Genomic DNA, 13,182 nt, shown 5'->3' with positions numbered 1-13,182 from the left:
GGACACGGGTGCTTCCTTCAGAACGTGCTGAAGGAAAGATGGCAAGCGGCGAGCAGTGGATGGAACCACAAATTAATACGTGCACTGATGGAAGCTTCTAGTGGGATATGGCTGTGTTGTGGCACAATGTTCTATGGTATCTGTCCTTGCCTTTGGAACACAAACAGAAATACCAAACTTGGAAATCAATTGCATTTTGTCACCTCTGAAAGACTTCCATCAATCCAATTTCAATAACCGCTTGTCCTGAGCAGGGCTGCAATGAACCGGAGCCTATGCCGGAATCACTGGGCACAAGGCTGGGGGGGTACACCCTAGACAGGATACTAGTCCATCACAGGGTAGCCACTCACTCACTCACTCTCACAAATTTAGCATCACCAATTCACCTGAACTGCATGTCTTTGGACTGTGGGAGGAAACTCACATAAATAGAGGGAGAACCTGCAAACGCCACACGGACAGAGCAGGGATCGAACCCATGTTCTCTCATATCACCCAGGTATTGCAAGGCAGCAACGCTACTAGCTTCGACCCCATTCTTCTCTCAGAAAATTATTTTCCCTCAGAATATATAAAAAATAATTTCCCTAAATATTTATTGTGAACATCATAATTGAGGGAAAAAAACTGCTTAAATGTATCTGATGCAAACAAACTTTGTTAATTCACTTAGGTTTTACGTACAATTTCAAGAAAATTTCAGTGTATTAATTGTTGGCAAATAAGAATTATTTTCTTTACTGCTCTCTTGTGGTGAAATCAAACATCTCTTTCCTAGAATAGTTTTAACTCTGCACTTTCCCATTTTAAGGGGAATTATACAACACAAGAAATTGAGAATTACAAAAAGCCTTTAACTGTCAAGGTTCGAACCAAGGCCACGCTAACTGAGCTCTACACCAATTCGGGTCGGCACTGTGACTGTGAGCAGAGGTGGCGGTATAGATGCCTCCTACCCCACGTGTGGTCAGTTATCGGAGACTACAGCAGCCTCGCTCCTCACTGTTTGTGGATTCAGGTCTTCTCATAATAACGTAAACAATATGTCAAGGAACAATCAACAACTGCTGCCTTTTACAATTGCAAAGAAATAACACCAAATCAGTGAATCCAACACAAAATGCATTTGGATGATTGACCACTAGCGTATTTTTTTTTTAAATTTAAAAAACATTTTATGGAAAACAACATACAGTTGTGCATATTTGGATGGCAGTTATTGTGAACTGATTTCAATGGCATATGTGCTGCACTGACACACACCAAGAAAGGTACGCCCTTGCTTTTAGAGAAAGAAGAGAAAGACGAACATAGAATGTATTTAAATTTATGATCACTGGGGAACAGAGCCTTAACAGTGTAGAGGGTGAGCACTGGAAAATGAAAGGGCAGACTCTCGCACAGACACACACACACAAACACACACGCATGCTCAGCATGGTGGAGAAACTAAAACTGGTGTGAGCAAGGTAGAAGAGCGCGCACCAGTGGGAAGATGCTCCTTTCAACATTTCAAATGATTTTAATCCCGACCAGCAGCATCACTAAAAGCAAGGGTTTTCTTTTTTGTTTTTTTTGCACAAAGCATTAACATTTTAAAAATGGCAGGCTTTTCTGACGATGAATAAAATAATAAAAACATACAAAATTCTTTAATATTATATACAAGACTTACATATTTTTAAATTTTATTTTCAAAATTCCTATATCGTAACAAAACATTTTCCGTTAATCTTTCCAAAATGTGCATTTGTAAGTTCTTCCACATTTAAAAAAAAAAGCTCCTTGTAACACGGCACCTCAGGGTAGTTTTTCAGATTCGTGTTTTTAAGTGCATTTCCAGGCGAGAGCCACACAGCCAGCCACAGCAGGGCCTCTATGTGCTACGCAAAGGGGTCTGGACTGGAGGCGCCCGACACCGCAGCTTTGTGCTGGACCCACCTGCGAGCATCGTCTGGGGGCAGCGAGTGCAGACACCCCGTCGGAGCCCTGACCAGGCTGGCTGGACTGAGTGGCGCACGCACGTGGCACTTTGAGGGCCTGCTGCAGCACCGGTCCAGCATCCCTCTTTCCTTTTCCTCTTTCTTCTTCTTAGGAACAACCCTGGTAGAAAAATAGACTGTTTTGCTAGAAGAGGGGCAGGGTCTGAGGGGTGGGGTCGTCACCTCGGGGGATAGCCCTTGAAGTAACCTCTAGACCAGTGCAGCGGCGGCAGCGCAAGGCACTTTCGGAAATGGTCCAGTTCGGCCTGCAGCTTCTCCCTCTCTGACGCCAGCTTCTGCTTCTGGGCCACAAGCTCCTGTGAAGTGGGAGGTGGGGTAAATAACACATCAGTCACAGTGTCACAGCCTTGGAAACAGGGCTGATGGCAACTGACACTTAAGCATTAAATGGAGGAAATGTATTTCACTCTTCTTATGTCCACACCAGAAGTTCCCTCTGCAAATGTGTTTCAGCCAAGTGTCTCACTTTCTTCTGCTAGAAAAATGAATATCTCCCCTACACAATAAATCAGTTTCTGGAATGTCTGGACACCTTAAGGAACTTGTCAGACATCAAATGTGAACAGCGCTGCGAAACACTCTACTCTTCTGACCTGGTGCTTCATGTGTGATGTAGTCCCATTCCTTTTTGTGTGCAACTTTCAATGAACTCTATGTAGTGTTATGAGCCCACACACCTTATCCACCGTGGTGACTTACACTGCTAGATACACTACTTACACTGGGTCACTCATCCATACATCAGTGGAACACACACTCTATCACTCACACACTATGGGGAACCTGAACAGCATGTTTTTGGACTATGGGAGGAAACCCACGCAGAAATGGGGAGAACAGGCAAACTCTACACAGACTGAGTGGGAATCAAACCCACGTCCTCTCACACCACCCAGGTGCTGTGAGACAACAGCGCTACTTGCTGTACCACCGTGCCTACACACAGAGTCTGTGGCAGGAGAAGACACTCACCCCCCAGGTGTGAGAGAGCCGCTCGGCCGTCAGGCTCAGGCTGTAGTGATGGGCCTCTAACCGCCTGCAGTGGCTCAGCAGCACCTGACGCTCCACGCTTTGCTCTGGGAGAGGAAGGGGAGACACTGTGAGGGGGGCAGCCAGCACGGAGAAGGTGGGTGGGTGAGTGAGTGTGTGCACGTTTCTTTTTTGTCTGATTTTCCATTACTGATTTTTTAATCACAGTGCCCCATTAGGACATTTAAATGGTTTTGTGCTCAGTCATTAGAACAAGCAATTAGGCAGCTGTGTCACCTGTCAAACAGGTTGATAGTAATAATTATGAAATAAAGGCTAAAATGACCAAAACAAGTTAACTGAGGTGAAACAAAGAAGTATGGATTAAACTCTGAGGAACCAGGAATTATGTCCTACTGCTTTGACACTGAGTGTTTAGCACAGAGGGACAAGAACATGGACTGTAATCAAGTTTTAATCCCTGAGGGCGAGGAGCTTTAGCAAAAGGGATTAATTAAGATCAATTAATTAATTACAGTATCATTTAATTAACACTTTGCCTGTAAATAAAGTGCATCTGTTCTCTTGTTCACCACTTGGATTTTCTCTGTGGTCCTATTAAACTTCAGCAGGTGCGTCTCCATTTATTCCACTTCCTCTGTTCTGCCCTTTACCAGGGTGCCGCTCATCAGTTACCTTCCATGTGCTCCTGATACGCCTCAAAGACAGCTTCGATTCCCCGCCACCTGGTGCTTGGTGCATCCTCTTCCTCCTCCTCATCCTCCTCATCTTCAGAGCCTTCCTCTGTTGAGAGGTCATCGCGGAGCACTGGGGTGTCCCTCCGGGCTGGAGGGGGGCAGTGTGTCCCGTTGGCCTGGGAGGGCAGCGGCCGGCAGGACACCCCCTGCAGCTCTGGGATGTTGTAGTGCACGGAGGAGTCCAGTTTGTGGTTTGAGTCCACTGTCCCTGTGCTGCCACCTGCTGGAGGAGGAGGGACAGTGCAGTCAGGGGCTGGACATGCTCAGGTACCACATCGATGTAGTTGTCATAGCGACAGCAGGGGCCCCCCCCTTCCCACCATTGTGCTTCTGCAGGGCCTTCTGGGTGGACTGCAGCACGGACTCATGGAACTGCTGGGCAAACTCCTCAGCTGCAAAGTTCTCCCAGACCCTGCTCCTGCCGTTGAGGCCGTGGGGTTCCTCCTTCACATGTTGTGATGCTCTCACACTGTTCAGGAGACTTGGGTTCCGCTTGGCAGGAGGGCCCTCGCCTTGCCTGATCTTGCTGAGGAACTGGGCCACAGGGATGTCCTTTGGCCCTGAGGCTTCGGCCATTGGTTTAGGCTGCTCTACATGGCCACCGGAATCAGGGGGCTTCTCTGGGTCCACAAGCGAGGGGCTGGCGGCTGTCGCCAGCTTGGGGTCTGGGTCACTGGATGGCTGAGCTGTGCTTTGATCTGCGGGAGCACGAAACGCAGAATATAAATAACCTTGCATCACAAACACCTCATTTATATGTAGAGCCCAAGGGCCATAGAGCTCACCACAGGGTATCTCCCACAGGTCCTCACAGAGGGGTGTGGCGTCATGTCGGATCGAATCGAGAGTCACGTTCCTCTGTCTGACCACCTGTAGCAGCTCGGCCACTTTCTCCTGGGCTGGAGGGAGAACAGAACCCCTTGACCATCGGACTGCTCAGAGCAGGAGAAGTTGTGACATTACTCAGCTGCTAAACCTCAACATCTTCAGTAAATATACTGCTGTAAAGCTATGCAGTGAGAGTGTGTGCAGGTGAAAACATCAACTAATGCACAGTAAGACACATCAGTACTACACTGTCAGTGGTAAGTGCAAAATCTTTACAACTGTCATTCAATAATGACTGCTGTTCAGCCAGTCAGAGTAATTAAAGACACGGCCTTGTCACTTAAAAGGTGGGAGGTTCAACTTCCAGGAGGGGTCCTGCTGTTACACACATGAACATGGTACCCCATTTTAACGTGCCAGCTAAAATACCTGCTGTACAAATATTAGGAAAACTCCAATTAAAGCCATCAGCGAAAAGAAATAATACACCGGCTCCTCATATTACAAACAGTCAAATTACACATTTTCAAAGATAAGAACATTTACTTTTAATTGCATTTTCTCCACTGACCTCTTTTCTCATTTTTTTGGAATGGAGTGAATGTGATCTTTATGTGTGTACAGTCAATAGATATCAATAATGTGGCCCCCAAAGAGAAGAGGAGGGTGGGACCGCCTTAATTCAACTCATTAGCAAAGTGTTCACAGCTTTCTATTGCTTACGTATATCACTGATTATGAAGAACATTGTACATGTTCATGGGATAAGCCAGTCAATAACCAGCACTGAATAGGAATTTGTACACAGCAGGTGAATTTATTTTCAAACATTTAAAATTTGTTTTGTCATGATTTAATGATTTCAGCAACATGAAAATAAGCCTTTTATTTATTATAGATACATCCAAGACTTTTACATAATCTAATTTGTAAAAGGAAAATAAATAAAATGAACTTTTTTAAAAATCTAAGAGAGTACTATAAAGCTTTTATTGAATATGACTCAGTGGGGGGGAGAGAGTGACCCTGGAAATGAGGAAAATTAACTAAATTATGAACTTGAGACAAAAAGCCACCCTACCCCTTCTCTGCTGTTCAGTGACATGGGACAGACTCAGTATGGTGAGGAATTTCTTCTTTGCCTCCAGCTCAGGGCCGCTGTTCATCTGCTCAGCCGTAAAGCGGGTGCTGAGGGGGGACAGCGCCGGGGGCGGGGTCTGCCTCTTACTCTGCACCGCTGGGGGGGAGGGGCTCCTCTCCCGCAGCATCCTGCGGCGTTTGCGCCTCTTCCTCTGCAGCAGCTCATCCCGGTGGGCCCGAGTGGTCAGGCCCAGCACCCGCAGGAAGTCCAGCTTCTGTGGAGGGAGGAGCACAGCATCAGGGAAGGGGGGTCACCTTAGGGGTCTTTACATCTGCATTTACACCAACTCATTCATGTGACACTTCTCCAAATAGCCTCCACTGACTTAGCCATTTATACAGCAGGGTAATTTTTACTACATCAATTCTGTACTTTGATCAAGGGTGTCACAGCACAAGGTAGGATTTCTGCCTGGGGCCCATGAGTCCAAATGCAGCTCTAACCACTGTGCCACCTGCTGACCCTTTACTGACATCAGGTAGGGGGGAAATGGACAGCAGGGACAGGTGGCGTTTTATCCTAAATTTATTTTCTTTTGGGAATTACTGTCTTTGTTGCGTACACATCATTCCTTTGATGATCGGTATCTCTAGACCCCAACATACTAAGTACATAGTATTAATATTATACATGGAGCACTGTGACAGATTTCCAAACACAAGCACCCGAGGTGAATGTAATTTCACACATCTGTGACAAATGAATGGAAGCGTGGGCAGCAGGTAGAGCGGCGGTCAGAGTCAGCAGCACGTCGCACCTCCGAGGACTCGTCCAGCTTGAGTGGCGGCTGCTCGGCCACACGCCTCAGGTGTGCGCGCACCTCCTCCTCGTCACTCTCATCGTACGAGTCGTCCAGGTCGTAGTAGTAACCTGGCAGGACAAAGTGGTGTGTTATGCCGTCACGTGGCTCTTCTTCCTCATCTCACACATTTCACGTAGAACCTGGGCGCCGTTAAGAAGTACCAGTGGGAGGAAGAGCATTATCTCATTGGAACTTCCACCTGAGTGTCATCTCAAACTAACCTTTCTCCTTAGCCTCCCTCCTCCTCCTCTCCTCCAGGTCCAGTTTGCTGACCAGCTGCCGATGCTGCTGCAGGAACTCATCGTAGATGAGCGTGGGGTCGGGTCCCCCAGCGGCCGATCCTTGCAGGCCCCTGCGGGGAGAGCTGACCTTGTATGTGCCACATGAGTCCCCATTCTGGCTGGGCAGAGGTGTTCTCTGCTGGTTCAGGAAGGACTGCGTGGACTTCTCCAGTTCTGTGAGGAAGGCGCTGGATTCTAGGAAGGGGGCCCCCCGGACTGAGGGGTAAATCTCCCTGGCCTCCTTTCTCTGGCTGCCATCTTCTGGCTTCTCTGGTCCTGAGTGCCGCTCTGGCTTGACTGTGGCCTGGGCTGCTCGGATGGGCTCATGGTGGCTGGACACAGCGGGATCCTGTCCTCGCCTTGACTCGGAGTTGCTCTCGATCAGAGAGACGGGGTTCCACAGAGTGGTAGGGGGCGGAAGTGGAGCCGGGTGGTCTCGGGTCTGAGGCTTGGGCGAGATGAGAGGGGGTGGTGCCCCCAAGGGTGGGGGCATGTCGCGATTTGGTGGATCGTGGAGGTTCGCAATGGAGCTGCGTGGCAAGAACAGCGAGTTGCGTCAACAGGAAACACAGAAAAGCGACCGAGAGCCAAGGGTCCTCGCCGGTGCACAAACAGCTTCAACCAGAGAGTAGCTGCACGAACTACAGCTGCTTAATTGGAGCCCAGTATGACTGAAAAGTGGACCTGGGCTGCTTTGTGAGACATGTGCGCAGTCCTATCACTGCCAGCGTGAAAGAGGACGACCACCTCCGTCACATTCTCAGTAATATCTGTTCATATCGGCCTCGGTAACATATGCTATCACAGAGAGTATTAATAATCAGCTTCCAGAAAGCCACAGGTGCAGCAGGGAAAGCGTTAAAGAGAAAGACAGAACAATGGAGAGATCATAAGCAGAAATAAGCGCTTAGAGGTTCATTCACCACTAAGGGTGCTGTTCTCTAACCCTCAGAAGAGAAGCAAAGTTACACAGAGCTGTGTGTTCAGTGCACAGCAAACCTGGCGATGACTGAGAAGACCTGGAATATACAGAACAGCACTAGAAACGCGATCATGACTTTTGCATGTACTCCCATTCTGCTATTCAGCTTGAAGGAACAAAAACGAGGCCTGTTGGGAGAAACAATCGCACTGAAACTCTGCACAAAGGAGCTCCACCTTCTGCCTCCAATCCTTGCTATGGAGGCGTGCAAATGTAACCTCTGTGGAGATGTGGAGATGATGCGGGCCGAGCGGCTCACTCACCAGTGTCCCTGCCCTCGTTGCTGCTCGCCTCCCTCCCCTGGGCGGCCAAGCTCCAGGTGCTGCTCCAGGACCTGCTGGCGGAACTCAGACACCTGGTACTGGCGGTCCTCCTTCTCCTGCCTCAGCCTGCGCTGCCGTGCCAACCAACGCTCTTCCTCGTTGGCGCGCTGCAACATCATGGCTGCTGTTGCTCCAGGCACCGCCCCGGTTGGCCCCAGGTACATCCCGTGGGCAGCGATGAGGCCGGGTACTGTAGGGTGGACAGAGCTGAGGGGTGGGTGGAGGCCGGGCTGGACGGGTCGCACCATCGGGAAACCCGTATCTTTGGCTTTATCTGGACAACCTAAAAGAAACGAAAGCATGAACCGCACATGTGACTTCAATCAAAATAAGAATCCTGGGTACCAGCTGTGACTCCTAAAGACAATAACAAGCTCACTAAAGTGGGAATATGTCCTCATTAACGTAATAAAGTTATTTTCTTTATTTCCTTTATTAATTATTATTGTTTAATTACTTGACCCCTTTCACCTTACAGTGTGAGGTTTGTACACTGAGCTACTTACACTGATCTCACTTACATTTATGCAGCAGGATCATTTTTATTTGTCAGTACAAGACAAGTACCATGCTCAAGGGCATTACAAATACACTACCTACTGTATACACATCCCACACATAAGTGTCAGATCTGTTTCCCCTCTTGCACTCTTCAATGTGAGGTGTCACTTGCCTTTCCATAATGCAGGACCCTGACTTCTCAGGCCAGGTCCAGACCCCGCTGCTGTGGACACAGTGTGGAGCTGCTCTGTCGTGGGAACCTGACTGACCAGCAGCTGGTGTGCGCGCTGAATGAGCAGGGGGCGAATCGCAGTGCAGCCCAGAGTCCTACCTGGCCTGTTAGGGGTGAGCCTCCCAGTGGCCTTGGCTCTGTCATCGGCCGGTGCCCTGAGTGCATGCAGCTCTGCCAGGTACTGGCTTTCCAGGGCTTTGGCGATGTGCAGCTCCTTCTCCCTGGTCCTGTCCTTCTGCCTCTCTGCCTCCCGCTCCCTCTCGCGTTCCCGCTCCCTCTCCCTCTCGCGTTCCCGTTCCAGCTCCTTTTCACGTTCAGCCTCGCGCTCACGCTCCTTCTCGCGCTCCCTCTCGCGTTGCCGCAGCTCCTCCTCCATCTGCAGCCTGCAGGGAGATCGCCCCCCGGGGCAGACTCTGTGAAACACAGAACTCACAACAACATGCGCGATGGCACAGCACCGACAAAGGACAGGCGAGAGCGCAGAGCAAGCGCAACTATCACCTTGAGTGGAGCTCACGTGGAGGGAAGTGATAACAGTGTGAGCTCAGCAAGACAAAGGTCTGACATGCAGCAGAATATCTGCACTCTGTATCCTCAGCAGCGGAATAACAGACACAGACAAGAGCTGTCAATCAGGCAGTAACTCCACCCCTTTCAGGGAGGGAACAGCACTCACGTGATGAGTGCTGAATATGATCTAAAAATACACTGGACCCCTTGACCTCTGGAACCCAGAAGTGACATGCACATAAAGTATTCATTTCTGTGCACCTGTTACTCTTGTGTGTTAATGTGGTAAAACTATTTATGTGTATTAATAATACAACAGGTGTGTGTGTGTGTGTGTGTGTGTCCGCGCACGCATTAAAATGAAGCAGTGCTGACACAGTGAGTGAATGAATGGGTGTGTGTGTGTGTGTGTGTGTGTGTGTGTGTCTACAGGGTACCTCTCTGAAAGCCGTTCAGACTGCAGGCTGGACAGCGAGGGGTGGCTCAGGTCCCCAGGGTAGCGTACCCCAGAAAGGGGCACATGGACGGCAGAGGGGGGCAGAGGGGGTAGGGCGCCGGGTGCAGACAGAGGGTAGAATGGAGACCTCAGGGAGGACAGGCAGAAGGAGTCGTCCATCCTAAAGGAGGGAGAGAAGACAGGGGGCCCATCCCTCATCTAGTAGTAGCACCGCTCCGTGTGTGAGCTGACAGCAAAACCCGGCCCAGCAAGACAGGCTACCGTAAGGAAAAAGGTTATACACCCATCCCTTGCTTAGCGGAGTCAATTCTTTCCACAAAATCACTCCATTGGGCAAATTCCCATTACTAGGGGGCTGAATGGACATTCTTTTTTTTATGATGGTTGGAATAGGGGCGCATGTGAAAAATGTTACCTAAACTTAACGACCAAAAATAAAAACGAATTTTTTTACTTTAAGGATGATCATAATATGACAAACATATTGCATAAAATTATACCGAAATTATTAAAATCCACCACTTATTTTCAAAGGTTTAAACCTGGTACCATAATAGTTCACTTGCACTATATACAATACTAATGGGAGAGTAAGTGAGACAGATGCTGACCAAACATGTGTCCATGCTGTAACTGTCAAAACGATCGCTGGGCGCATGGTGGGGTGTGTTTATTTACCTGGATTTGCTACTGGAACCCCAGTGCTTTCTGTAATTGTGAAAAATTTATGCGTAAATAGAGCAGTAGTATTAAATAACGTTCTTCGTAAATACGAATAACCTCAAATCAAACATTTGCATCTCGGGGAATGACTGTACTTACAACGATTTAGCCATTTATACAGCATGGTAATTTTTACTGTATCAATTCAGGGAGAGTGCATTGATCAAGGGCTCTACAGCAGGAGATGGAATTTGAACCCAGGGCCTTTGACTGCAAGGCAGCAGCTCTAACCACTATGCCACCTGCTGGCCTGGGTTGGGGTCACACTGAGGTGGAGTTAGGATTCCAAGAAGGATCCCAGACCTACTTACCTATACGGGGAGAAGGAGGGGTGGGGCAGGTAGCCAGGATAGTAAGCGGCGGCGGCAGCAGCAGCAGCAGCAGTAGCAGGATCTAGGCCCAGGGGCAGGGAGGGCATGCGTAGATCCTCGGCAGTGGCGTAGGGTCTGAAGCTGCGCAGATACTCCTCAGGGAAGCCAGCTGGAGGAATTACATGATGCATCTGGCGCGAAAGGCTGCTGTGGGGAAGTAGGAACAAAGTAAGAGCGCAGTAATGCACCTTCATTTGTTTGGCATACCATCTCCAGTCTGACCGCATACACACAGCAGCCAACGACGCTCAACTCAATTCACACTGAAGACAGTGCGTTCCAAACTTGTGACAGTGACGTCACCCAGGGTATCAGGTGCTTTCGCCAAAGGGCCTGCGAAGAGACTCACTTGAGGGCCTGGAAGCGGGAGTCCTGGATCATGGAGCTGGGGGGCAGGCCAAAGGCATATGGGTTGCCCATTATGTGTGCTGGGAGAGAGGGGCCCCCTTTCTCCTGAGGCAGGACAGGCTCGCTGCACAGACGATCCCGGTTGGCCCCTCGAGAGCCCGATTCACCCTGCAGCGGACAAGAACGTGACCCTTGAAGTTCCATTGAGACCCAAGACCGACACACCTGTGCACATGCACAAAGTCGCCACGTGGGAAAGGCTGCGAGAAAGAGCATTAGTTTGCGTCACCTGCGACCTCCTGGCTGTGAGTCGGCCGTCAGGAACCATAAGAAGGTATCTCTGATGGTCCCATTTCGGGTTATCACCACTGAGAAGCAGCCTTATTTTAGTGCCAAGTATTTACAGAGCACGAACATCCACATAATCCTTCGAAGAACAGCATTTGTAGTCCACGACTTCCCACCACTGAATCCCTTACGTTAGAAACAGTCGAGTTACGATTGTTCCAAGATACAAATGTTTTGCAGATTATTCATTTTGTTAAATTTTAGAAAAACGGATAAAACTGAGAAAATGTTTCTTTGCAAGGGAGAGAAAATAAGTTGTATTTATGTGTCCAGCTAATAGGTGGGAGTAAAAGACACCATAAGAGAATGGAAGTATGAGACCGCATTAATTCAACTCACTTCCACAGTGTTTACAGCTCGCGTCTCGTGTTCCTGAGCGTCGGTGGTCAATAAGCTGAGGAATGTTGCACATGTTTATGGGATGAACCCGTCAACATCTGGCATGGAAAAGAAGCTTGTGGAGACTTTCTATTTTTAGTGGCTTCACTTTAGTTTTCATTTTCTTGTCACGTGAGGTTAAACAGTCCCAACAAAGTTTTTTTTTTTTTATGCATTATAGCCATACATACGAATTTTACAGAATCCAACAAGTGAAGAAATTGAGGGACATCTGCATTACTAATGTTTTGTTGATGGTGTGGCAAAAATGACTTTGTGACAAACAAAACAAATTATGAAAAGACTGGTGTTCGCAAGCTCTGTGTGTGGTATAGTATGTGGTATGTGGGGCCTGTTTTGAGCAGTCCAACAATTTACTGTGATTCTGTGACATCTGTCTTGGAAGAACAGTCTGGTCATTTGCATGACACATCACAAGGTGGAATCCGTCGATGCCGCTTCTGGAAAACCAGCAGACGTGTCCCTGTGTTGCTCACTGCTGGAGGAAACATTTCATCAGGCAGCAAATGAAGGACATTTTCTCCAGAAATGTATGAAGCTGGAAGAGCCAGGAATGGGGGGGGGGGGGGGGGGGGAGGAGGAGAGACACACTCTACAAATGACGGGACAGGCAGGACATGTGTGGAAAAAGATAAGCAGGTGCACAGTGAGCATCAACACTAGCTTCCTTGGCTCCTCCTCCTGAAAATGGAGATGCTGCTGCAGTCACACCTGCTCCTGGGGAATGCGGCATTTGCACCAGGGGTACATCTAACTGCATGACTGGTGAATTGCATGGAGGACAGTCAAAAAACAGATCCACCTAGGGACAGTGTAGTGTACAGCGTCAAAGGTCACGGGGGGTGGGTAGGGAGGCTGATGCAGATACTGATGGGTAAGTGATGCTCCTCCCTTCCCACCCAGAAAACAACAGCCTGGGTCGGTGAACCGAGAGTCCCTGTTCCCGTGCTGCCAAACCAAGAGCACTCTCCCTCCGCTGCCAGCGCAGGAGAAGATCCACTAGCGTCCAGCATTAACACCTTCTTTTCTAATGCGCTGCTCTTACTTTGCCCCTGTTCCCCCACTGACACACAGCCTTGTGGCCTCACACGTCTCTCACACATCATTCCGCCGTACTTTGATCAGCAAGGGGAAGCGAGTCAGGCACCTGACACGCTCACCACGGCACATAAATGGCTCAGATGTGTCAAAGGACATCAGAAT

At 48.9% G+C, this 13,182-nt stretch overlaps 1 protein-coding gene across 7 annotated transcripts in view; it reads right to left on the bottom strand.

Moving 5' to 3' along the window:
- Positions 1-1,734: 1,734 nt before the first annotated feature.
- Positions 1,735-13,182, bottom strand: part of LOC108926330 (genetic suppressor element 1-like) — a 161,860-nt gene continuing 150,412 nt past the window's right edge. For 5 of the 7 annotated variants that reach the window (XM_018738967.1, XM_018738973.1, XM_018738972.1 and 2 more), the window contains 14 exons: positions 11,234-11,400; positions 10,825-11,031; positions 10,469-10,498; positions 9,771-9,950; positions 8,923-9,206; positions 8,031-8,373; positions 6,726-7,315; positions 6,460-6,572; positions 5,643-5,916; positions 4,519-4,632; positions 4,054-4,431; positions 3,672-3,956; positions 2,979-3,082; positions 1,735-2,302 (listed from right to left, as the gene is read on the bottom strand). In XM_018738967.1, the coding sequence (XP_018594483.1) occupies positions 2,165-2,302; positions 2,979-3,082; positions 3,672-3,956; positions 4,054-4,431; positions 4,519-4,632; positions 5,643-5,916; positions 6,460-6,572; positions 6,726-7,315; positions 8,031-8,373; positions 8,923-9,206; positions 9,771-9,950; positions 10,469-10,498; positions 10,825-11,031; positions 11,234-11,400 (3,207 nt within the window). In that variant the 3' untranslated portion in view covers positions 1,735-2,164. The remainder of the gene's footprint in view (positions 2,303-2,978; positions 3,083-3,671; positions 3,957-4,053; positions 4,432-4,518; positions 4,633-5,642; positions 5,917-6,459; positions 6,573-6,725; positions 7,316-8,030; positions 8,374-8,922; positions 9,207-9,770; positions 9,951-10,468; positions 10,499-10,824; positions 11,032-11,233; positions 11,401-13,182) is intronic. The other 2 variants (XM_018738968.1, XM_018738969.1) reach the window with 2 other exon arrangements.

Source organism: Scleropages formosus, chromosome 7 (assembly GCF_900964775.1).
Source record: "Scleropages formosus chromosome 7, fSclFor1.1, whole genome shotgun sequence".
NCBI classification, from domain to species: domain Eukaryota; kingdom Metazoa; phylum Chordata; class Actinopteri; order Osteoglossiformes; family Osteoglossidae; genus Scleropages; species Scleropages formosus.
The sequence above is the reverse complement of the archived record's forward strand: the minus strand, read 5'-3'. Positions and strand labels throughout refer to the sequence as shown.